We start from the raw sequence: 26,466 nt of genomic DNA on the forward strand, positions 1-26,466 counted from the left end.
AATGTATATGTTTTTAGACTTTAATCCATGCATATGTACACACACATCTAACAGAGTCCCCAGATTTTCTGCACTAGACTCTGGGATGTGCACTTTTTTCTTGTTTCTCTGTCTTTTTCGTTTGTTCCCCCTGTCCTAGATAAATTCATTCCTGAATATTTAGGTCCTGAGTTCAAGATGATTGGTTTCTCTTTTCCTTCCAGAGGATTTATCTATTCTCATGCAACAGTAAATTCTTTGTGGATGCCTTCCATCTGCATCGTCAGTCCTCCGTTTCCTCTGGGATATCCCAAGCTCCACACATCTAAAACCAAATGCACCATGTTCCCTTAATCAAAACCAGATCACTCTCTCACTTACCACATTTCTGTCGACCAAAAAAGAATTCCACAAGTTATCCTCTAGAGTCATCTTTGGCTCCCCAACCTTACATCCAACCACTCAGGGATTTTTATCCTCTCTTCCTATTACCTATCTCATCGTTCTCTTCCCATTGCTACCATTACTGTTTAGGCTCTTACATCTATGTTTGTTTGTTTGTTTGAATAACGAAACACTCAATAAGCCTACCCACTGCTGCCAGTTAACCTCCTCCAACACCACTTCCATCTTGCCCAGTCTATATTTATAAGGTTGGGGGTGCTCCCCACTCTTACAGAATGGTATTCCAGTTCCTTCATGATCTCACCTCAGACGACTTTTCCATTCTTATTTCTCATTGTTCCTGAAAATAGAGGCTTTGCTCAAGCCAGCCTGGTGTACTCATTACTCACTAACCACAAAACCTTTATGAGTTAAGTGTTTATTATGTGTAAAATACATCCATTCATTCAACACATTTACTGAATATCTATTATGTCAGATAAAGTACTGATGCTGGAAATGCAATGGTGAACAAGACAAAACAAGTCCCTGTCCTCAAAAACCTAACAGGCCATTAGGTCAGAGAGGGAAGGCTCTGAGACATCATGGTCCCAGCCCAGGATGCTTCCAATCTTCCAGTAAGACATCACAGGAGTCAAGACATCCCTGAGGGCTGAACTCTGTGACCCACACTGCAAGCAGGGAAGGAGTTCAGTAGAAAGGAAGGGCTGGCCACAGTGAGAGCTATAAGCATGGGGCATGGCTTTTTTGAAGATGTGGGACTCAACAGAAATTGAAGGATGGGTGCATGAGAGAAGGGGAGGCTTCTATCTAAAGAGATATGAGGAAAGGTGCAGGGCAGAATGGAAACAGCTGCAACAGCAATAGCTTATTTTGAGTAAAAGTTCTCTCAACACCTATTCAGCAGAGGACACGTTCTGTCCCTGTGGGAGGCCCAGGCTCTGCTGTACTTGTGAAGATGACTCAGACTTGGCTTCACTATGGAGGGATTTCCATCTACCAAGGACAAGGTAGGCCCATGATGATCAATCACAACCCAGAAAGTGAGATGTTCCATTAGCAGCAGTCCCCAACCTTTTAGCACCAAGGAGAGGTTTTGTGGAAGACAATTTTTTCACGGACTAGAGGTGGGGGGAAAGTTTTGGGGTGACTCAAGCACATTACATTTATTGTGCACTTTGTTTCAATTATTTCTATCTCAGCTCCACCCCAGATCATCAGGCATTAGATCCCAGACGTTGGGGACTCCTGCATTAGAGAACCGGAGAAAACACCCAGAGTTCAGAAGGAGATACACCTCTGGGTTCTTTAACAATATTTATAAAATCACTTTATTTTTATACAAATAACGACCTCTATTGCAAATAACGATCTTGTTTCAAAGTGTTTTCTCACTCACTTTCTCATTTTATTCTGACTTGTGAGTTAGAATAGTTAAGATTAGTTAGTAGTTAGTAGCAGAGTAGTTAAGATTGTTTTCCAGACGAGCAAAAGTGCAGGATGAATGTTTTGAATGGTCTGCTTAGGCCAGGAACAAGGACAGAGGGGAACAAGGACACCGGGTCCATCTCAGCCCTTATCTGCAACAGAAGAATCTAGAACAGAGGGCGCACATTAAGAAGCTGTATAAGTGCACGTGACACCTGGCAGGTGTAATCAAGCCAAGCAGGCAGTCTGGATTTAAAAGGGGCAGGACGCAGGCAGCCTTTGAAGAAGGTTCTGGAGAAGGAACGTGACCCAGTGACAGTTCTCCATTCCTGCTTCTCCTCCTCAAGTCTTGCCTGTTAACACCTCCACCCTACGCCCGGTCCTTAAGGTACATCCCAAATTCGGGGGGGGGGGGGGGGCACTGTTCTTCCTTCTACGGTAAAATTTCACCTCACTAATCTCCCAGAGGAGGGCGAGTAGCCGGTTCTCTGCTGGACATCGCGGTATCCACAGCCAGCACACTGCTCGGCTCAGGGCAGGTAAACATCAGCCGAAGGAAGGAACTGCGGAATCCTCCACAGCTTAGGGAAGGACACCCAGCGTTCTTACACCCTCCGCAGGAGAGGGGGCCGGCACAGGCCGCCGCCCGGCCCGGAAGAGCTCCCTGATCGCGAGGAACGAGGGGGAAAGTGGGGACGGCCTGATGGCCCGAGTCCCAGGGCCACCTGAGAACTGGCACCACCCGGGGTTCGAGTCCCCAGCTGGAAGCGGAGGGGCTAACCCTCTCTCACGTCTCCGCAAAAAGCGCTTCGTGAGAGTGTTAACCGTTTTCCCATCTGAAAACCGTCAGGGAAACACGTCCTGGAAAACGACGCCAGGTCGGCGCTTGTCTCAAGAGTAAATAACCGCAAAACCCGGGGGGGGGGGGGGGTCAAAACCTCAGGGATAGGGAAAGAGGAGGGCGCAGGAGCCATTCGCGTCGGCCGCAAGCGGAAAGAACCCAAGCCAGGAAGCCTCGCGAGATCTGAGGTCGGGATTCTCGCTGCGTTGCCTAGCGACAGGGAGGACGCTCGCGGGCCCCCAGGCTAACCCCCGCTTGTAGCCTTAAATCTCCTACCATGGGGGAAGAAGGCGGCGGCCGCAGCTGTGGGACCACTAGGGAGCTGCAGAAGCTGAAGCAGCAGGCGATGGAGTATTACCGCGAGAACGACGTTCCGCGCAGGCTGGAAGAGCTGCTCAACTCCACCTTCTACCTCCAGCCTGCCGACGTCTACGGGCACCTGGTAGGGACCTGGGACCAGAACCCTCTTCCCTCCAGCCTCTCTCCCCCCGCCCTGCGCTGCGGCAACGCGGGGCGCTTGCGCCGCAGAGTCGCGCACGCGCGCCGCCGCTGGGTGCCGGCTGGGTTGACGCGGCGCCGGGACCCTGAAGGGAAGAAGCGGAGTGGAAACCTGGCTAAAGGAATCTCGAGGAAGAAAGTGGTGGACTGGAAACTGCTGGAGGAAGGAGGGCTCTGGGCGGATTTGTAGCTATGGCGCGACAGCTCAGGGGCTGGCAGGCATCCTCACTACCTCGGGGCGGACCTGTCCGGCTGCCAGTTATCTCCTTTAATCACAGTCCTTTATACCTCATAGCTCAGTTTACCAACCTTCAGCGGCCTCCTTTTGACCACGGAGCGAACGCCTTTGGCTTTCGCTACAGCGTAGCCTTCAGCCCACCCTGGGGCCTCGTACCCAGCAGGCTCCCATCGCTTCCAAGTTTCGGTCGATTTCAAACCTCTGCTCCTTGAGTTGTGGGCCCCGCGTGCGCTCCGGGGATGCCGGTCTCACCTGACCAGCTCTCACCTAAACTTCAAATTCAGATCAAAGTCTTGCCCCCCTTCGCCCTGGACTGATCGTCCTGCAGCTGCCTTGTAGCATCCCCTATTTTGTATTGAAACCCTCCTTAGGCAGCTTGTGAGCTCCTGTGGAGAGGGGTGGGGGCGGCGGGGCGGGGGTTCGTCTTTTCGCATACCCCTTAGCTCCTCTGCTCAGCGCACCATCTGGTGCATATTTAGTTTTAAAGCCGTGGGCAGTTGAAACAAAGGCAGGCGTTTTCTCACTTCCAAACCCGTAAGTACTAACCAACACCCACCTTCTGAAAGGTATCAGGATTGGAACTGGTAGGGATTCGCACTACAGTGAGGCAGAATGACAACACCAAGCGGAGAATGTAAGTGCAGTGAAGAAGCAATGTGTCTACAGGGTTCAAAATCACATCTTGTCAGGGCAGTTAATATAGGGGATGTTCCACAAATATTTGTTTTTTTCGGTCTTGGCCAATACATCAAATGGGGGGGGGGGTGTTATCGACGCACCTTGTGTTATGTGGTTACTGTGATATCACTTCATCCCTAGGACCACGGTGAAGTAAACCTTATGATTCCGTATTACAAATAAAGGAACCGTATGCCAGTGAATTTAGAATTGTTTCTCAAGGAACATTGTGAATGACAGAAATCAAACCAGGCCTGTGTCCCTAGTACCTAGCAGAGTGCATAGTGGACACTCACGATGAATAAGTGAATGCAGCGCCCAATTCCATTCTCTTTCCACAGTCTCTTGCCAGAGGAATTCTTGAAAGTTAACTAGTCCAACTTCCTCATTTTAGAAAGACCCCAAGCTCTTGTCTCACAATTAATGCAGAAGTTAAAACTGGAAACTTGGACTCTTGCCCCTAGTGTAATGCTCTTCCCAGTCTATTAGGCAACTAGGACTTTGGTTTATACAGCTCTTTGGGAACTTATACCTCAATTAGGGACAAGGGTCACTGATACATGAAATAACTGGAGTAATGGATAGGGTAATACAGAATTGTGTGCCAGACTGAGGAACAGACCACTGTGGGTTTGTTAAAGAAACTCAGGGGTGGGCAATATCCCTGTGGGCTGTGGCATGTGGGGGTTTTGGCCTGGGCTTTGACGAATGTTCAGGAGTTGACATAAAGGCACCTCCATTTCATTTTCTCAGTTGCTGCTGCAGTTCTTCTCAGTTGCTGTCCCAGGTCTGGCCCTCTTTATTCTCAGTCTCTCCCCCTCCCCCATCAAGTTCATCCCACGAATGCTGCCAGAGTACTGTTCCTCATCCCAAATCTGACCATCATCTCTCACTCAGAACTTCCTGTGGTTCCCTCTTGCATGCTTAGTAAGATCCAACACATTCTAGTGTGTATGACTCACAGCGCTTGCCCCTATTTGGTACACAGGCTTATCTATGCTTCCCTCCCCTGCTCCTCTACATGGGCCCGCTGACTTTTTAAAAAATGTTGTTTCCCAATTCCCTCCCCTTCACTTATCCTATTCCCCCTACCTAAAGTATCTGCCTCAACTTCTCCGTGTTGTCTGCCTGTGGAATACTACACAACCTCCTGTGTCCAGCTCAAATGCCATTTCTTCCATGCTTCTCTTATATAGTAGAGGAATTCAGGGAAGGGAGAGATCCCTGTGGGCAGTAGCAATACTATTTGCTCCTTCATAAAACTTATGATTATGAGTTTGTGACTGGAAATCGGGCAGATTGGATTTGACCCTTAGCTCTGCTGCTGTGTAGCAGTAATGAACTGTTAAACTGATGGTCCCCAATGAACCACACCAACAGAATGAACTCTCTTATGGAAGTCCCTCCTATATTGACTGGGGTCGTGGCCTTATAACTTGCTTTGATCCGTAGGACCTTGGCAAGTATGATGCAAACAGAGGTTTGGTAAGGGCTGGCATGATGTACTCTTGGAATACTCTTGGAAGTTAGTCATGCTGAAAGGAAATCTGATTGCCATGCTAGAGAGAGTGAAAGAGAGAGAGATCCTGTAGAGAGAGGCCCTAGCAGATGTGAGAGACCTCCCAGATACACTGTGAGAAAGACAGATGGCCTGGCAGCCCCTGGATGTTCCAACCATCCTGGCTGAGACACTGTACATATGAATGAAAGCATTTTGAGTACTCCGAATTGAATCAAGCCTACAGATGACTGAATCTGTATAGGAGACCCCAGGCAAGATCAACCAAAGAATTGCCCAGTTAAGCCCAGCCTAGATTGCAGAATCATGAGCAAGTAGATGGCTTGAGCCACTAAGTCTGTTACAAAGCATTCAACATTGGTTATTTTAAGACATTGGTTAATGAAGACATTGGTTATTTTATCTCGGACAGGTTTCCCTCTGGAATTCAGTTTGCTCATCTGTGGAACTGAGGTGATACCACCTTATAGAGTTGTTTTGAGAAGTTAATAATATAATGTATACAAAGTGCCCAAGGTTGTGTTAGACAGGTTGTATCTGGCCTTTATTAATGTATGCAGGATTCAAATTTTGTTCTTGTTGTTTAGTTGCTAAGTCATATCTGACTCTTTGCAGCCCCAAGGACTGCAGCATGCCAGGCTTCCCTGTCCTTCACCATCTCTTGGAGTTTGCTCAGACTCATGTCCATTGAGTCAGTGATACCATCCAACCATGTCATCCTCTGTTACCCCTTTCTCCTCCTGCCCTCAATCTCTCCCAGCATCAGGGTCTTTTCCAACGAATCAATTTATGGAATCCCAAATATACCAGGCACTGTGGAATGCGATACAGTGATAAACAAGACCAAGTCACTCCTTTAAGGTACATACTAAACATTTTTTAAAAGTTAGTTCCATTTCCCTCCTTACACAATATGTGGTACATTGTAGGTGCTCATTACTTGTTGAATTGAACTCACTAATACACAAAAGTTAAATTAGATAATATTTTTCTTCTCAGGTATAGAGTAAGTAACTATTAATACTTACTCTATACCTGGGCTTCTGAGGTGGCGCAGTGGTAAAGAATCTGCCTGCCAATGCCTGAGACTCAGGAGACCGGTTCGATCCTTGGGTTAGGAAGATCCCCCTGGAGGAGGAAATGGCAACCCACTCTAGTATTTTTGCCTGGGGAATCCCATGTGCAGAGAAGTCTCACGGGTACAGTCCATGAGGTGGCAAAGAGTTGGATACAATTAAGCTACTAAGCACACATGCACGCACAGTCATATACAAACTATCATCCTGAAAATGCATGGATGGCTTGAAAATTGGCTTTTGCTTTAGCTCTGCTGGGCACCACCTCGGTGCTGGCACGTTGCTGATGGATGTGAGATGACCAGTTAGGTAGGTTGTGGTCATTGGATTTTGAACTGAAAGATCAGAGGCCTAGTCTGCTATGTGGAAATAAAGAGTGAATACTGTCTGAAGATAAAAGAGGGTGAGGGGGTGGGCCTTCTCTCACCCCTCTTCCTTCCCTCCCAGCTCCCGGCCCTCTGCACAGGGGCCCAGTCGTGAATCTTTTAATTTTTATTATTGTATCTATTTGGCTGCGCTGGGTCTTTGTGGTGGCCTGTGGAATCTTATTTTAGTTGGCAGCATGTCGATCTAGTTCCCTGACCAGGGATGGAACCTGTACCTCCTGCATTGGGAGCTCAGAGTCTTAGCCCCTGGATCAGCAGGGAAGTCCCTTGAATCTTTTTATTCAGTCTCCTTGAGAGGATTTTCTCCCTCAGCTTCATTCTCTTTCTTCTGTTTCTTGGATCAACTTCCAAATGACCTCTGTTCTTCCACATCAATGAAACTGCTGTCACTAAGGTTCCAACAGTCCTCTTTGAACATGTAGTTCTATGCATGAACTGATGGTAAATGAAGTACGGCCAATGTATAAGTCTTCACCTTTTAAAATACCTGCTTTGTGGGGAGGAATAATAATGAACCCACTTAAGGCTTCCTGGGTTTGAATGCATCGCAGTTTTCTAGAAGCCAATTGACTTCAGCATCTTGGATGGAAGGATAGGTTAGGGCCCATAAAGAATGAACCAGGACCTTTAAATAAAGACATGCCTGTGAGTTTCCCATGAGAGTTCAATAGACAAATTTCCTCATGTACCAGAGGCTAAATCCAAGTCTCTTTATGTTCCCACAGAGCTGCTAGACTAATCCCAGAATGAGGACATTCACAGAGAGCTTTACTAGAAACTAGAGTAAATGTGAATGACCTTTCAAAGATAAATTAGATGTGGTATTTTTGTGTGTTTTTTATGTGTGTGTGTGTTGAAGGCAAACTGCTTTTCTAAACTTGCAAAACCTCCCACCATATGCAAAGTTGTGGGGAAAAATGTGCTGGATGGACTTGGGCTTCCAACCCTCCAAGTGGAAATATTCTGCACCATTCAAAATTTTTCCAAGGTAGGAAGTAACTTAAACTTGTTCTTCTCTTTGTCTTGGCTCCACTGCATTTATTAGCATTTACTGTCTAAATAGTGGGAAATTAATGTTTTGAAATTCAGTGTCTGTGAAATACACATACAGTATTTGTAGGCAGTTATGAACCCAAAGCATGAATCATACAATCTGCCCTGATGGTTTATTACGTGCACTGTTGGTACAGACCTGAAGGTGATCTGAAGATTGAGACATGAAATGGGGCAAAAATAGTTTTAAAACTCTGACACTGCTAATGTCATGAGTTCTATAATCTGCAGATAGGGTTATAAATTCATGTATTTACATAAAGATTTATACAGATTTGGTGGCTCAGATGGTGACAAATCCGCCTGCAGTGCAGGAGACCTGGGTTGAGTCCTGGGTTGGGAAGATCCCCTGGAGAAGGGAACGGCTACCCACTCCAGTATTCTGGCCTGGAGAATTCCATGGACAGAGGAGCCTGGTGGGCTACAGTCCACGGGGTTGCAGAGTTGGACACGACTAAGCGACTCTCTCTCACTTACGTAGAATTATAGATATGTAGACTGATCTACTTGAAGAAAAATGCATTGTCATCCAGGAAAATAATTATGATTAAATCTGTCTCCTTTTTGCTATTTTTGAGAGAGGCAATGATAGAAATGAAGTTCAGTGTAAGGTTTTTATAAGAGTATTTTAACAAGGTAATAATTTTAAACATTCCTTGAAGTCGGGTTCCACCGTGTTTCAATAGCTATAAAAATGTCTCAATGAAAATTATAGATTCTTATTTTCTCTTTGCAATTGGTGATAAAATATCATGTACCTTAAAGTTGGATACATTCAATTTCCTATTTCCTGTGAAAGGCAGGGAAAATGTAGAGCACATTTCTCTTGTTTTCAGAACATATGTTCTGTGGTGATCGCAACGCACTTTGAAGCCCACGAGAACACTTCACCTGAGCTAGTTGAAGCCGAGGAGTTAGAAAGGGTGGATGCTGTCAGTACCGCAGTGCAGTGGGTCAACGAAACTCTCACTGAGGAGCTCCATGGCCTGGTGCCCTCCAACCAGGCTGAGGTGGATCAGGTACTCAGGTAAATATGAAACCTTGAAACGTAAGTGTCCAGTATAATTATGTACCTATTTTCTTTCCACTTCACCTGCCAATGAAACAGGTGTGTCCTATCTATAGGGTACAGTTGGGAAGTCAATTAGGAAACATGCTAAAGCATCAACATGCAGCATAAAATGTTGTTTTTCTCCTGAAAACCCTCTTATTAAACTTTTACTGTGTAAGGCTACATAAGGCCTTTTGGCCTCTTTTTATGCATAGGGCTTTCCTAGGATTCAAAGTTTCTGTGGAAAAGGATGAAGAATTCAGACATCATCTTTTTCCCCTCTGTACCTCCTCACATGAGTCATCCCCATGAGCCTCTCTTATCCTTTTGTATGACCCAGTGGGTGGTGCTTATGTTCTGATCTCCAAACAGCCAGATATTCCAGGCCTTGCCCACAGGTGACTCTAAAATGTGCAAACCAAGGAAGAATGGCTATGTGAGCATAGTTCACATAGCTAACCCAACCACGTGTGGGTTAACATTACTTTTCCTTTTGTGTAGATCAATGCCACAATCCTCATGGCCAAAGAAAGTCAACTGGATTCTCTTTCTTTAAGTTTTATCATTTGCTTAATTGTGTGTAACTTCACATTTTAGTTTGCATCAGAGTTGTATCGTGAACTTTTTTTGAATAGCTTTTTACAGGTTTTGAATGGTATATAATTTTGTGTGAGTTCTAGTTGTGTCTTTTATAAATAGTATGTGTGTGTGCGTGTGCATGCACATGTGTGTGCTCAGTCGTGCCCGACTCTTTATAACCCTATGGATTGTAGCCCTCCAGTTTTTGAATGCTATTCCACTTCTTTGTGTGTGTTATTTGCTATTAACATATCCTTAATTGTTTTCCTAATCTCTTAGTCATACCTTATACTTCATTACATTCCTTTTTTTCCTGAAACTTTCCCTCCCAAATCTCCCATCTTTGAGTTGTTCCTCTCTAGACCTACTCGGAGACGGCAATGGCACCCCACTCCAGTCCTCTTGCCTGGCAAATCCCATGGACGGAGGAGCCTGGAAGGCTGCAGTCCATGGGGTCTCGAAGAGTCTGACACAACTGAGCGACTTCACTTTCACTTTTCACTTTCATGCACTGGAGAAGGAAATGGCAACTCAACTCCAGTGTTCTGGCCTGGAGAATCCCAGGGACCGCGGAGCCTGGTGGGCTGCCACCTATGGTGTTGCATAGAGTCGGACACGACTGAAGTGACGCAGCAGCAGCAGCAGCAGCAGACCTACTACAGCAATGTCATAAGATATCCCTTCATTGTTCTCCTGTTTCCTGGATCCCATATCTTCCTCTTTCTTGAATTGTTGGATTACATCCTGTAAAAGTAAGGATGAAGGATTCTCTCATGGTACAGTGGATAAGAGTCCTCCTACCAATGCAGGAGAACACAAGTTTGATCTCTGGTCAGGGAAGATTCTACATGCTGCCGAGCAACTAAGCCCACACCTGCTGAGTCCAAGCTCTAGAGCCTGAGAGCCACGACTAGTGAAGCCTGCATGCCTAGAGCCTGTGCTCTGCAACAAGAGAAGCGACCCCAAGAAGCCCACACACCGCAACAAAGAGTTGCCCTTGCTTGCTGCAGCTAGAGAAAATACTCACCCAGGAATGAAGACCCAGCAAGGCTATGGTTTTTCCAGTAGTCATGTATGGATGTGAGAGTTGGACTGTGAAGAAGGCTGAGCGCTGAAGAATTGATGCTTTTTAACTGTGGTGGTGGAGAAGACTCTTGAGAGTCCCTTGGACTACACGGAGATCCAACCAGTCCATTCTGAAGGAGATCAACCGTGGGATTTCTTTGGAAGGAATGATGCTAAAGCTGAAGCTCCAGTACTTTGGCCACCTCATGCGAAGAGTTGACTCATTGGAAAAGACTCTGATGCTGGGAGGCATTGGGGGCAGGAGAAGGGGACGACAGAGGATGAGATGGCTGGATGGCATCACGGACTCGATGGACGTGAGTCTGAGTGAAGTCCGGGAGTTGGTGATGGACAGGGAGGCCTGGTGTGCTGTGATTCATGGGGTCGCAAAGAGCCAGACACAACTGAGTGACTGAACTGAACAGCCTATATATATATATATATTTTTTTTTTTGTAAGTAAGGATAAGAAAAGAGTATTTGGGATATAAATTTTTGTAAGGGTATTCTTACATGTGAAAATGTTAGCATTTTGCCTTCATGTTTGACTGTTTAGCTGAGTATAGAATTCTCATTTGAAATCTGTTTCTTTCATTACTTTAAAGGCACAGCCCCACCCGCATCTGATGGAAATTTGATTCCCAAATCTTTTTTAAATTTTGGCTTGTTGTTTTTTTGTCTCTGGAAATTTTTACCCTCTTTTTATTCCAGGGAGCTGAAATTTTATTTAGAGGTACCTAAGTTGGGGTTACCAAAAAATTTTTAGCTGTTCATTTTAAGCACTCACCTCAAATTTAAAAAAAAGTTAGTCCTGCATATAGTGCTATGTATTTCACTGTCTATGCTTGCCTCATTTTTTGTCTGATGGTCATTTATTCAAAAAGAAAATCCAGTAGCCCTTAATCAAATTATTTCTTCAAATTTTACTTTAAAAATAATAAACAGGGCTCAGATAATTTTTAAAATGAGCACCCAAAATCTTTATACATTTATTTCCAGGCCAAAATGATTTTCAGTACTTGAACATGGTTTTATAACGGTGTCATTTTTCAGTCTTGGAAATTGAAGCAGATTTGTTCTTAGGTAGCTTTAAAAGCAGAGTTAGCTACTGAAATATTTTAGGGTTAGCACTAAAACGTGACCAAAGTTACAAGCAATCTTCCTAAATAATCTCATTATAAATCCATACTTTCTTGACGTTAAGGACATTCTATGAAAATAAAGTACAAGAAGATAAGGAGAGAAAAGAATTGGAAAAGAACCTAGGAGACTCAACAGCACTTTCACCCCAGCTGCTGCTACCACCACCTCCTCCTCCACCTCCATCCAAGAAAAAAGGACAAAAGCAAGGTCAGTGGCTTATCATCTTGTAGAACCAACCATAAGTAACAAATGTGGGGGAAGAAAGGCTGAAGCTTGGACTGCCTTTTCAAGTTCAGGTCTCTCTGCTGCACACCTGGGTTGGGTTCCCACCAGGTACCATCCATCCTCCATGCCATTTCCTTGCTTGAAGCTACAATGTTAGGTTCAGCATGGTTTTACCCCATCTTGCCCTCCATTTTTATTTGTAAGATAAAAAATATTTCTTACCCAGATGTAAGCACTTAGTAAGCAAAGGACTCTGAACAATACTTTGGACAAAGTACTCTGAACAGTACTCTCTGCTGAAGGGCAGAGAGGGTGGCGGCGGGGGGTGACATGGAGACCTTCAACTGCTTCTCAAATTTCCCATTCGCTCATCAGAAAGCCACTCCATATTTAAAAAATTAATGGTATCCTTTGATATGCATAACCAACATTTCTGCAGTCCCAGGTAACATATTAAGGAAAACTTTCTTTGGAAGACCTTGCCATTTTAAGGCATATAATTGAAGTTATCATGGCCCTTTGCTCCACGCCTTCCAACATACCGTTCACCTCAGTTCCTCTAATATATTAATTCCAGAGCTGCTGCTAGTGTTGTAACAGTGTTTTGTATGTCCATCCAATTACAACATGCTCCTTGAAGGCATGAATTATGCCTCATTCAAGTTAGAACTGCCAGTTCCTAGCATGATGCTGGGAATAGACTAAATACCAGATGAGTGTGGATTCCATTGAGTAAGAAACCACCAGAACCATAGACCAAAGAGATCATGAAGACAAGGTCTCTTATTTCATAGATTCAGATGCTGAGGCCCAGACAGAGGAGGAGAGTTGCCCAAGGCAGAAAAATCTTGTTAGGCGAATCTTCTGGAAGGTGGGGATGGCTGCTGCTGAATCATAGGTAGAGACCACCAGTGGGTGTTCATTTGGTGGTTTCTTTTGATTGATAGAATTTGGAATGTAAGACAGGAAAAAGTAGGAGGGAACCATAATTTGCTAAACGTTTAATGTGTGCTGGGTGCTTATACATCTGACTCCACTTACCTTATGTACCTGACTCAGGTCAGCAACTGTGGGAAAGCAGAGAACAGGAGGGGAACGAGAGATTTATTATGGACGCTCTGGTGCCTGATCAGACTAAGTGGCTGAGAATATATGAGGGTGAAAGATGGTTGGGGATTCTGAGTGGATGGTTAGATCTGGAAGGAATTCCTCATAGAAAAAGACATCCACTTGGGGCTGGCAAGCAAGATAACCAGTTAGATATACACATGAGATGTTCAACAAAAAGCTGGGTATGAAAGAGTGATGGTGGAACATAGAAAAACAAAGGGTTTGGAATTCAGAGACTGTCCAAATGCTCTCCTTAAATTCACGTTCTGCTGGATGTGGGAAAAGTCTTTAAGCCTAAGCCCTCATTTAGATGAGATAACAATTTCTACCTTACATGACTGTGGAAGGAGTTAATACTGAATATTCTAAAATGTCTTCGGCAAAATCCATGGCTGAGGACTGTTTGGACGTTAGAGAGTAGTGACATCAGACAGAAACTTCTCAGGGGTGGAAGTAGTGAATATGTTCTTCCCAGCCTAAGTTTTCAGCCTTTGCATCTGTAAGTAAAACATTGAAAAATACAGTTTTATCATAGTCACACTTTTGCTTTCTGGAAAGCAATCTTTTATCAAATTTTTTTTTTCAGGAAAGATGGAGACTTCTGCAGAAAAACCAATTATACCTGCAGAACCTCCTGAGCCTGTCCTCTGTGGCAGCATGGCCATAGGGGCCGTGTCACTGGCCGTTGCCAAAACCAGTGCTGTGCTGGACAATAATCCTCTCTACCTGAACATTGCATTACTGAAGCACCACCAGGTTAGAGGCCATTACAAACCTTTACAAGGACCATGAGTGTCTCAATACGAGTGAACCATGTTTCTCATTTCCTCTTGCTTCCCCCCCACCCCCATTTCAGGAACAGCCAGAAAAACTAACTATACCTCTTCTGATGGTGTCGCTGGTCAGCTGTGGGAAGTCATCACCTGGGAAGCTGAATTTGATGAAAGAAGTGATCTGTATACCCCATCCTGGATTAACAGCTAAACAAGTACCTTACATTATCTCAAACTACCTTTTCTTTAAAAAAATAAAAACCAAAACTTCATCATTAGTAAGTTTTTAGGGGATGCCCCCAAGGCTTATGATACCAATGGAAAAGGAATTAAATTAAAAATGAGAAAAAAATTTAGGAAATTAGGGAAGCGGGAAGAAAACAAGACCACAAATGAAAGGGGACCACATTTAGATCACCTTGGATCTCCGGCTCTTTATAATATTGACTCCTGCTAGAGGATCACAGTTGAGTTTGAGCAAGCTCCGGGAGTTGGTGATGGACAGGGAAGCCTAGTGTGCTGCAGTCCATGGGGTCTCAAAGTGTTGGACATGACTGAGCGACTGAAATGAACTGAGAGGCTCAGAGAGAAGCCTTGAGTGCTAGAAGGATGTTCTTTGGGGGCAACTGAGATATCTTTATTTACTAGTCTATGCACAATGGCTGCAACAAGAGAAAGCTGGCACTTTCATAGGAGCCCTTCTGTTAAGTAGGAACTGCAGAGCCTAGCAGATTGCCTGGCACATAAGAGAGGTTTAGTGCATGTTTATGGAATATGGAAGGAAGGAATCCTAAGTGGCATGTTTACTACTCAGAGGTCTGTCAGTGCCTAACTGTTCTTCAGTGGCGTAAGTGAGTCAATACACCGCTTTATATCTTCATGAAATATTCTGCCAGTTAGGCATTAGGGAGAACTAAGCATTCGTATTCTGTAGTGGATGTTTACAGGAAAAGGACAGGAAGCTCCGTCCCCTCTGGGCAACATAGTGACTGATATTTTATCCAACCTAGTGAAAATCTTTTTTTTTTTTAATCTCAAGATGATTTCTTTATGATAAAGAATTCTTTTTATTTTTTTAAGGGAAATAGGCATTACCTCGCTTATATCAGTTTTGGAAGACTCGGATTTATATCTGGCGCACCATCTGTCAGATCCCGTGCAGATCCTGGTGCCAGGATCTTCCCTTCAGTTAATATCTGTTGTGCTATTTGGGTACCAGAGTGTTTGGCATGCCATTCTTCGTCTGTCTCCATATGCAGATCCCACCTCAGCAGAATACATCCTCCCCCTTTCTAAGTGACAGTGGATTTATACTAATTCAAACACTCCCATGCAGAAGCCCTTGATGACCTGCGACATGTGTTGCAAGAAGGTTGGTCAGGAGACCATGAAAGAGAGTGAAGTTAACGTGACTCAACCAACTAAACCAGCCAGTTCTGAACAGTGAAGAGAGGATAAGGAGGAAGAGCCTCTCATTCATTTTCACCCAAATAAAAATGGAGAGTTGAAATTAGCATTTAATCCTCTGATATTGTAGGCCATATGTAATTCACTATCCAGGATGTCTAATCAAAGACCCTACAAATATTCTGAGTTAGAAAGATTCATGTGTGGTGTACGTGTTTATATTTAAAATTCTAGACTGCAGTTGTGAAGTGTGAAGTGAAAGTCACTCAGTCGTGTCTGACTCAGACCCCATGGACTATACAGCCCATAGAATTATCCAGGCCAGAATACTGGAGTGGGTAGCCTTTCCCTTCTCCAGGGGATCTTTCCAACCCAGGGATCAAACGCAGGTCTCCCGCATTGCAAGCGGATTCTTTACCAGCTGAGCCACAAGGGAAGCCCAAGAATACTGGAGTGGGTAGCCTTTCCCTTCTCCAGGGGATCTTCCTGACCCAGGGCTCAAACCTGGGTCTCCTGCATTGCAGGCAGATTCTTTATCAACTGAGCTATCAGGCAGTTGTGGAAGATCACGGTTATTCTGCTTACAGGGTGTGGAGATGCTTCTGGAAATTCAGAAACAGATCAACAAAGCAATTGAAATGGTATGTAGAGAGTATATATGGTATGTACTAACTGATGCTTATATACCTTCTGGTGTCGAAGTTATAGTTCATATGCAACATGATCAATATTGTTGCTACAGATAGGAAAATGTATTCATCTTCTTTGGGTTTCGACCATGACCCAAGCTCATATGTTCCCTCATTGGCTGTGTGGCCAGTTTCTAATGGAATTTAATCATCTCATTTTGATTTCTGAGGCAGCTGGCCCTGTGCGAAGATTATGAGGGAAAGATTTGGCCCCTAGGATCATGAGAGGCCGCTTGGTATGATGGTGAAGGCACGGTCACATGTGCCTGCTCAGAATCCCAGTGTTGGGCAAATGAGTACCCTTGACTGAGAAGACTTGGGGGGAGATGTCACAGAGGCTGCATGAGGGCAGCTGTAGAGGAACCAGGTGGTTCCATCATATTCTTTTTTTAATTTAAATTGGAAGATAACTGCTTTACAATGTTGTGTTGGTTTCTGCCATTCAACAATGTGAATCAGCCATAAGTATACATATATTCCCTCCCTCTAGAGCCTCCCTCCCATGCCACCCCCATCCCACCCTTCTAGGTTGTCACAGCACACCGGGTTGGGCTGCGTGTGTTATACAGCAGCCTCCTATTAGCCATCTTACATATGGTCGTGTATATGCTTCAATGCTACCCTCCCAAATCGTCCCACCCTCTCCTTCCTCCACTGTGTCCACAAAGTGCATCTCTGTGCACGGATGCATGAGGAATACGTGTTCAGATGCAGGAATGTACAGTCATGTTCTGACCAGGGTCGTGCACAGGGCACAGGCTGAGGGGCCCAATCCTTGATTTTAACTTTGGAATAATGCTGCATTTATAGAGAAGCTGCAGAGTCAGTGCAGAGTTCCCAAATACCCCCTCACCCCAGTTTCCCCCAGGGTTAACAGGACACATCACCGAAGCACATTTATCACAACTAAGAAACCGAAAGGCTACATTACTACTAACTGAACTCCAGACTTTATTCAAATTTCACTGTTTTTTCCACTAACGTCCTTCTTCTGTTCCAGGATCCAATCCTGAGCCCACAGTTACATAGTGTGAGGCTTCTAAACTACATGATTAGGACGCACTAGCTGATTCTCCTGCAGGATGGGGGCCAAGATGCCATCTCAATATGATGTGAAGGAACTTTGGCTCCAGTGCAGTCTTGCCAGCACTGAATCAGTGATGGGGTCAGGTGGCTGGCGCCCATGCCCTACAGTTGATCAGAATTGCTTTAAGCACCTGGCTACCCACTCCAGTATTCTTGCCTGGAGAATCCCATGGTCAGAAGAGCCTGGTGGGCTACAATTCAAGGGGTCACAAAGAGTCAGACACCACTGAGTGACTAACACTTTCACATATTCATACTGGAGCCAGTTTCCAGGGTGATTTCCAGGAGGCCAACTTCCTTATAGGTGACCAGCCTGCAGAGATTCAGACTTGGACAAGTTAACCCTCACCTTGCCTTTTGCGTTGCCCCTTTACCAGCTGTGGGCCCTTGTGCCAATGACATAACCTTTCTGCCTCAGGCTCCTCGCCCACAAAATGGATATGACACATTTTGAGGAGTATACAAGTTGAATATATGCAGTGTGCTCAGAGCCGACCCAGCCCTGAGCAGTGCCTAGTGGTGGTGGCTGTCAGAGCAGGTGGAGACCGAGCTTAGAATATTAGAGATTCAGGATATTTGAGCTTTCTGCAGTCATCCTGACTTTCAAATTTTTAATTATACAGTTTATTTTTAATTATACAAGTAGATCATGCATGTTCTTATTAAAATTCAAATTCTGGTAGAGCCAGTCCCCCCCACCCCACCCCTGTGCTAACTCTACCTGCCTGGACCCCACACTCACCACCACCCTCAGTTCCAGTTCCATCTCTAGAGCTGACCACTGTTAAAATTGAGTGTGGTCTTCTAGCCTTCGTTTTGTATTTATACACACAAATATCACACATACAATTATATAGCATGATTTGTATTTAAAATCATCTAAAATTCTGCACAAATCTCTGCAGATGCTTTATTTCTTTACCCTTTTTGTGTTCATCTTTTACTGATAGTTTAGGAATTCTTTCTGTAATAAAGGCTTCAATCCTTTCTACATGTTACATTAATACCTAATTTCCTCTACCACATTGCCTGCCTTTTAAACTGTATTTTATGAAGTCATAGAGATATTTTTTCTTTTTCAATTTCGACAAAATAAAATGTATCACTGTGTTCTTCTAAGGCAGTGGTTCTTAGTGGGGAGTGATTTTGCCCAAAGGGACAATTGACAATGCCCAGAGACGTTCTGGGTTGTCCCAGTTTGAGGCTCTCCTGGCATCTAGAACACTGAGATAAGGGATGCGGCTACACATCCAACAGTGCACGAGGCAGCCCTTCAAGCAGAGGATCACCCAGTCAAAGTATCAAGAGTGCCACGGCTGCAAAATGGCTTTTGCCCTTGCTCAGCTCTGGGCCACGAATATGCTGCTCTTTACCTGGAGGGTTCGGCACTCCCACGTTCCCCCCTCCCACCAGATATCCACTTCTTCCGAGTCCCCTTCAGCTCTGCACTCCTCATCACACTGCCTTCCTCCTGGTTGTTACCTGCATCTCACTATCTGCCATCACTAGATCACAGCTTCCTGAGCCAGTGCTGTGTGTGTGTCTCGCTGTCTCTCTTGGCACATCACTTCGCTTCCTATATTATTTTTATTAATACCAAGGGATAGAAAGCTCAGCTGACTCCACAGTGAAAAGCAGCAGGATGACTTCTGTATTTGTGTATACTTGAGTATGAACCTTGTTGATTCTTGACAAACACGCCCCCGCTTATAGAGGCAATAACTGCTGGGCATTAAAGTATATCGTCTTTTTGGGGGGATGGCTGTGCTGGGTCTTTGTTGATTTTGCACAGGCTTTCTCTTGTTGTGCTGAAGCTGAAGCGCCAATACTTCGCCCACCTGATGCAATGAACTGACTCATTAGAAAAGACTCTGACACTGAGAAATATAGAAGGCAGGAGGAGAAAGGGACAACAGAGGACGAGATGGTTGGATGGCATTACTGACTCTTTGGACATGAATTTGTACAAGCTCCAGGAGTTGGTGATGGACAGGGAAGCCTGGCGTGTTGCAGTCCATGGGGTCGCAAAGAGTCAGACATGACTGAGCGACTGAACTGAACTGAACTTGTTGCGGAGCACAGGGCCTAGGCACATGGACTTCAGCAGTTATAGCATTTGGGCTCAGTAGTTGTGGCATATATGGGCTTAGCCATTCTGTGGCATGTGGAATCTTCCTGGACCATGGATTGAGCCCACGTCCCCTGCATTGGCGGACAGGTTTCTGTCCACTGCACCACCAAGGAAGTCCCAAAGTGCATCCTATAAAAGGCTAAATCCACGTTACAGTGTGCTGTCAATACTGCAAACCGTGGGAGCGTATCATTGGTAATTTGCTTTGCTTTTAGTGTCACATGACATTACATACATCAGATCCAGCAGATTTAATGACCATCAGCTATTTCCGAAAGTCAAACCTATCCTGTAGGTGAGAGTGTTTGCACCGTAAGAATATTTAAAACAATATGTTGGGCCTTTAAAAGCAAATCCCACACTGGGGTTATTCCTTATGGACAAGAAGGGGACTTAATGCCCTCCTATAAAAAAGAATTCCTGAACACAGCAGGAGTCAGGACATGATGAGGGAATACTTATATAAGTAAAAATGCATGAACATGTATACCCATACCCCACACATGTGATCGAAGACAGAATGTAAGAATGAATGAAAGGGAACATATACCTGATTTTGAGAAATGGTTTGAGGTTTATGAAGTTAAAGAGTGGTTGGCATCACCCATGTGTGTGTGTGTGTGTGTGTGTGTGAGAGAGAGAGAGAGAGAGAGAGAGAGAGAGAGAGAGAGAGGTAGAGGTGCAGCGTGACCAGCTCGGCCCCAAAGCAGTTGCCAGGTCAGAGGACCAAAAGCTCTGCCTGCTGCCACAGACGTGTCTGAAAATCCCAAGTAACATATCTTTATCTTCTATCCCACAGTCCCCTCCTCCAAAGCCAGAGACGAAAAAAAGTCACGATGGAGGCAAAAGAGGCCAAGTAAGTAAATGCATTTCCCCCACTCTGTATGACAGGTCATTTATTCCCCACCGCCTCCCCTCTCCCATAGTCACTCTGCTCCAGGACCAGGCCTCACATAAACAGAAATCGCTTGGTGATATGGCTTCAAAGGGACTGGGACCCAGGCAGCCAGCTCCCAGAGCTGGAATATCATTCCATCCCTGCTTCTCCGGCAACAGGCTACTGGGCCACCACTGCCTGCAATCATCTGGCCCACTGAAATCTCAGACTTTGATCTTTCCCCAAGATCATTTGGGTCCTCACACCTCCTTCCACTGTTGTGCATCCTCTGTGCTGTGTCCTTTCAGCTGGAGTTGCCCATCCTTTTTAAAACCTTTCTTGAAGAGTTACATTTTTTTAAACATTTTTACAGATGTGCTGCACTGTGCTTAGTCAGTCGTGTCCAACTCTTTGAGACCCCATGGACTGTAGCCTGCAAGGCTTCTCAGTCCATGCTGATTCTCCAGGCAAGAATACTGGAGTGGGTTGCCCTGCTCTCCTCCAGGGATCTTCCCAACCCAGAAATCGAACCCAGGTCTCCTGCATTGCAGGTGGATTCTTTACTGTGTGAACCACCTGAGAAGCCCTTTGAACAGTTCAGTTCAGTCATTCAGTTGTGTCCAACTCTTTGCGGCCCCGTGGACTACAGCATGCCAGGCTTCCCTGTCCATCACCAACTCCTGGACCCTACTCAAACTCATGTCCATTGGGTCGGTGATGCCATCCAACCATCTCATCCTCTCTTATCCCCTTCTCCTCCCGCCTTCAATCTTTCCCAGCATCAGGGTCTTTTCCAATGAGTCAGTTCTTTGCATCAGGTGGCCTTTTAACAGTTATATCCTTCTAAAGGAAAATGGGACACAGGAAAGAGCAGGTCTAGAGGAAGAAGGCAGAGTTAGGGACAGGCAGGACAGACACTTATAGGGACAGACTGAAGACTCACCAGCCTGGTAGTCATGGCTCAAGTCAGCCCGTGTTCAGTGGTAGAGCCAATAGAGAGATGACATGGGCAACTAAAGAGAGAGGAGTGTGTTCCCAGGTCAAACTTGAAAACCTCGGGAGTAACAAAACTGTTCCCAGATACTGTAGAACACTTATCTGCCCAGAGGTCATGCAGACATGAGCGGGAACTAGGACAAGGTGAACGGAGAGTCAGAGGACCTTGTGTTTGTAGAGCTGAGTCTGGTTATTAACTGCCAACCACCAGAAGCTCCAAGAACCTTAGCGTGTTATATTCACATGCGTGGTTTTCTTGATCCTGCAGCAGCAGATCACCAGCAAGATGTCCCATCTTGGCTGTTTGACCATTAATTACGACACTATAGAGCAGCCACTGCTCCTCATACAAGGAATCTGTGCGAACCTGGGGCTAGAATTGGGAACGAACCTGCATCTAGCCATCAACTGTGCTGCACATGAGCTGATGGACTATGTAAGTTTCCACTCCAGAGTTTTTGCCTTTTGTTTCAGTCCCATTATTTTTAAATTAGAACTCAGAAGAGGAACCTATCTGTTTATATTTCCAAACAAATTCTATTTTTTCAAGTAATATCATGGCAGGGTCCAAATATAAATGGAGTTGGGAAGGCCAGGTTAGCTAATGACCAGACAACGTGCTTTGCTGTGTTTAGTCACTCAGTTGCGTCCAACTCTGTGCAGCTCTATGGACTGTAGCCCGCCAGGCTCCTCTGTCCGTGAGGATTCACCAGGCAAGAACACTGGAGTGGGTTGCCATATCCTTCTCCAGGGGCTCTTCACAACCCAGGGATCGAACCCAGGTCTCCCACATTGCAGATGGATTCTTCACCATCTGAGCCATCAGGGAAGCCTACAGTCTTTTTCTGATGGACAATAATAACATAACCATATACCTTTAAATTTTAACAGGAAATGTCATAATAATTATATAGAGAAATTCTGTAATAAAAGTGACTAAATGGGTTGCTTACATTGAAATCATGAGAACTGCTGAAAAATAATTTAACAAATTGGTATGTTCTGCTGAGTACATTCATTTGGTTGATGAATGCTGAATTGGTCAAGCATAAAAAGTGAGTCAATTGTAACTATGACTTGACAAGCTCTTCTAGACACATGGTTCTTGGAGTTTTTGCTGGTGACTCACTTTTTAAATATAAAAAGTATTTCCAAGTTATTGAAGTTTTTAGAGAATAATTAGTAATGGTAATTAATGTCAAATTCAGGGGACATGACCAAATAGGATTCCACTTTAATTTGCAATTCTAATTTTTTACTTCAAAGGAAATCTTGAATAGTATATTCGAAACCTAAGTATCAGCTGACTTCTAAAGTTTTTAGTTTTCTAAAGAAACTAAGCACAGAAAAGAATGTTTAAGGTAATTTTCTATTCTTCACATAATGATTGGTTCCTAGGCATACCATTAAGAAAAATAATTGCATGTTTTCATCTACAACGTATACCATGAACTATGAATATACTGACTCCTAGCGCTAGTGAGACTGGATATTTATTGCTTATATTAGGTAAAATGCATTAGCTAGATAGCAGATAATTCTTCTTATGTTAGTTCAAAGTCACTGAAAAAGTTAGTTCAAAGCATTTCCTCTCTGACAAGACAAGATTGTATAAGTTTTGCAGTATAGAAACTAAGCGTTCTTAACCACTTTTTAACGTGAAAAAAGTACAGAATCTCTTCAGTGATGGAGTTCTTAGGAACCTGCTTAATTCTAATGGAATCCATTCTGTTAGCAGCCATAGGAAGGCATTAGTAAATCAGAGTCATTCTGGTGCACTCCACCTCCCTCCCCATACCAAATGCCCCAGGTACCACTGCTGGACACAGATTTGGACTGGACATAAGGGTGCTGTGTTTGCAGACATCATACTAAATTCTCCAGGTCTGTTCACTCCTGTATGAAAGTACCTGGGGGCATTCCAGACTTCAGATGAACAGGCTACACTAGAATTCCACTCCAAAACAATAGTTACTACTAGGACATGCCTGCTTGCTTTCACCTAAGTCTCTTTACGTTTCATATTGACTGTTCATATCTCAAAAGTCTAGCCCTGCCTTCAAATTTAAAATATTCACAGTAAAGGAAACAAGCTAAATTCGAGCTGAACAATGGTAGTTCTAGTGAGTAGGCAGGTTTGCACTGCTATTCTGTTTATGAATTTATGTGATTGCCCATCTTCCAAGCACCCAGGTATCTGGCATCACATCCTAAAACTGAAGTAAGGAATTACTTCTCTCCTACTCTGCAGGCAGTTGTTTTGTGCAGAAGGTTTCATCTGAAGTCCGTGGGAAGAGCTGTATGGGGCATCCAGAGAAATGCAGGCTTGATTTTATCAGGTTGATATTTAACAGATATTTAAAGTAAAAGGCACAGATTTCTCGTGTGAGGGTGGCCTGAAAATAACCTGCATTCTTTTATATGAAATGAATGAAAATGAAGTTGAATTGCATTTTTAATGTTGGAAGAACTCATCATTCAGCCTTTAATATCTTCTTTACACTTATCAGAGTAAAGGAAAGTATGAAGTGATGATGGGGATCTACAAAAATGCAGCTGAGATGGTTGACCTGTATGTGGATCTGATCAACAAGTTCCCTTCAATTATTGCCTTAATTGATCCTTTCAGGAAGGAGGTAACAGGATTCACCTTGAATTTCATAATAAAACAGAACAAAGTCTCATTCTTTTCGATCTGTAGATTTGAAATGTAATTTGGGCTGGGATATTTTATTTGGGCATCTATGAGAAAGGCCCTTACCAGGCAAATGACTAGCAGAAACAGAATTACCTAGGAGTGTGCCCATCTGTGGGATAAAACACGTATCCCCCAGCACTTCAGAGTACTTATGTGTTTACCAGCAGCCTAAGTGATGGCAGACGAGCCTGCTGTGCTGGCTGGTGCTTCAATAGGTTAATCACACATCATTTCCAAGTACTCATGGAAACAGAACTTCAACTAGGCCAAATGTTTTTTAACCTAAATTCAGTTACTACACATGTATAGACATTAAAAAAAATTCTTTAAAAGATTTGAGATATTGGGGTTTTCTGACCTGTTCACACATCCAACAAGGACTGTCTGTGTGCCTACAACTATCTCTCTTCCTAACCCACTTAAACTTCAAAACTTACATTCTTGATTTTATGAACTTGAGAGCCATTAGATATAGTGAGCAGATATCCTCTTTGAGATAACTCAGCTATTAAAATTTGAGGGATAGAAAGAGAGCTGGATCTTACTGGTGCCCCAGGCTCTCTGAGTCCCATCTTTCCTTTCACAGCCTAGGCTACATACCAGCACTTGTGGAAGATGCTGAGCCCAGATCTTGCATCCCACCAGATGTTATCGTCTGCTTCTTGTCCCTAGGCTCTGGCCACAGCTCTTTTTTAATGTGATAAGATGCACCTGTATTGTCTGTCCTAATGGGACAGGTGGAACTCTAGTACAACAGCTGGGAAGACTGTATATTACTATTTAAATAAGCGTCTCATTTCATTTGGTGGTCTCACCAATTAAAAATAAGGGTGTTGGGAATGAGGGTCTACAGCCCTGCAGGCTCATTTCTTTCCATTGTCTTTTTACCAGAAATAACATTAACATCCTCCAACCAGCCAGTCTTTAGCAGCACTGTGGATAACACAGTGGGTGGGAAAAGCCTGTGCTTGGAGGATGTCAGAATCAATGTGGAGAAAAGCATTTAATGTGTATTAACATTTTATTCATTATATCTTTAAGCTCAAATTTAACCACTTTAGGTTTCTATTCCACGAAGCCTATTAACTTGTGTGGCTGTGGTACAAGCAGCATTCAGCTGAAAAATGCAAAAAACAAACAACTCCCCCCAAACCCCTAGCTTGTATATCTCAGAAAGGTGTCTAACTTTGATTGTCTACTATATGATTCCTATTGTTTTGTGATGATGCTCCATTCACTGTAATGACCAATTCTTAAATATCCACCCAGGACTCTGAACAGTGGGACAGCATCTATAATGCTCTTGGTTCCAGGTGTTACATAATTGCAGGCACCGCATCCAAAAGCATCTCTAAACTGCTAGAGGAGGGCAGCATCAGCATCCTCAAATACAGCGGGCTGATCGTAAAACACACAAACCAAACCACGATGTCGGACTTGGTGGAAATAACCAATCTCATTGACGGTGAGTGGAAATACAGATCTGAAAGACTCATTATGAACTTAAATACACAGTGTATCAGGCACTAAAAAGCATGGAATCCATCTTGGAAGAAAAAAACACCCCAGCCGTTTGTGAGTGATTTGGTGCTAAATAGCAAAATGTACCTTACTACTGATTCAGTTCATAATGTTCTAAGAACAGCCGCACCCAGGAGGTCGCCCCTTTCAGGGAGGGCTACCACAAACACATGGCTGAGGCTGCTGCTCTCAGTTTCACAGGACACCACAGTGATTTCTTTTTTTTCAATCATTAGCCCACACTGGCTTTTTTTCAGTTCCTCAAAAGTTTCAAGCTCTTTACGACCTACAGGTCTTGGAACATGCTGTTCCTTCAGCCTAGAATGCTTTGCCCTGTACCATTTAGTTGACTAACTAGTCCTGATCCTTCAGATCTTCTTGACCTAAATGATCTTCTTCTTCTTCAGATGCCTTTTCCTAATTTTCCCCACCCCTCACTGGCTACTCTGAATCTTTCTCATCCCATATTTTCAACTGTAGTAACTAGCCACAGTTTGTTCAGCTGGGTCTGACTCTTTGAGAGCCCAGGCTTTCCTGTCCTCCACTATCTCCCAGACATCACACTCCTGTCCATTGAGTTGATGATGCTATCCAACTGTCTCATCATCTTGTTGCCTCCTTTTCCAGGGTGTTCTTGGGAGTCTTCTTCACGTATGCACAGGGCCTGAAACATGAGTATCGTGAGTGGATCTCAGGGACTAAGCAGAAGGCTAGTCTTAGAGCTGGTGCAAGACTCAGATGGAGACTGGGAGCCAGGCCCCTGGGCTGGTGGCAGCAGATGGAATGAAATGCCTGTGGTCCCTTCGCCTGCAGCCTGCCCCGGTCTAGGGCCCAGGCAGGGTGGCTTGCAGGTGGTGGGAGAGACGCCCCGGGCCTGGCCTTTCTCCCTGGGCCTGGCACTTGGCAGACATTCAGATCACTGCTGTAACTCCTGCCTGTAAGACACAACACTGTCACCACAGGAAGAACTCTGGATTGCAGTCTTTGTGGGCTTTGGCAAATTTTAAGGGAGTTT

The 26,466-nt window shown here is 44.4% G+C and overlaps 1 protein-coding gene across 2 annotated transcripts in view; it reads left to right on the top strand.

Annotated features, from left to right (window-relative positions):
• Window positions 1-2,118: 2,118 nt before the first annotated feature.
• ENO4 (enolase 4) overlaps window positions 2,119-26,466 on the top strand; it is a 28,523-nt gene continuing 4,175 nt past the window's right edge. The window contains exons 1-11 of one of the 2 annotated variants that reach the window (XM_069567573.1): window positions 2,119-3,095; window positions 7,908-8,036; window positions 8,938-9,128; window positions 12,000-12,145; window positions 13,860-14,029; window positions 14,130-14,261; window positions 16,041-16,094; window positions 20,159-20,215; window positions 21,501-21,668; window positions 23,743-23,868; window positions 25,200-25,395. In XM_069567573.1, the coding sequence (XP_069423674.1) occupies window positions 2,931-3,095; window positions 7,908-8,036; window positions 8,938-9,128; window positions 12,000-12,145; window positions 13,860-14,029; window positions 14,130-14,261; window positions 16,041-16,094; window positions 20,159-20,215; window positions 21,501-21,668; window positions 23,743-23,868; window positions 25,200-25,395 (1,534 nt within the window). In that variant the 5' untranslated portion in view covers window positions 2,119-2,930. The remainder of the gene's footprint in view (window positions 3,096-7,907; window positions 8,037-8,937; window positions 9,129-11,999; window positions 12,146-13,859; window positions 14,030-14,129; window positions 14,262-16,040; window positions 16,095-20,158; window positions 20,216-21,500; window positions 21,669-23,742; window positions 23,869-25,199; window positions 25,396-26,466) is intronic. The other variant, XM_069567575.1, reaches the window with a different exon arrangement.

Source organism: Ovis canadensis, chromosome 22, assembly GCF_042477335.2.
Source record: "Ovis canadensis isolate MfBH-ARS-UI-01 breed Bighorn chromosome 22, ARS-UI_OviCan_v2, whole genome shotgun sequence".
NCBI classification, from domain to species: domain Eukaryota; kingdom Metazoa; phylum Chordata; class Mammalia; order Artiodactyla; family Bovidae; genus Ovis; species Ovis canadensis.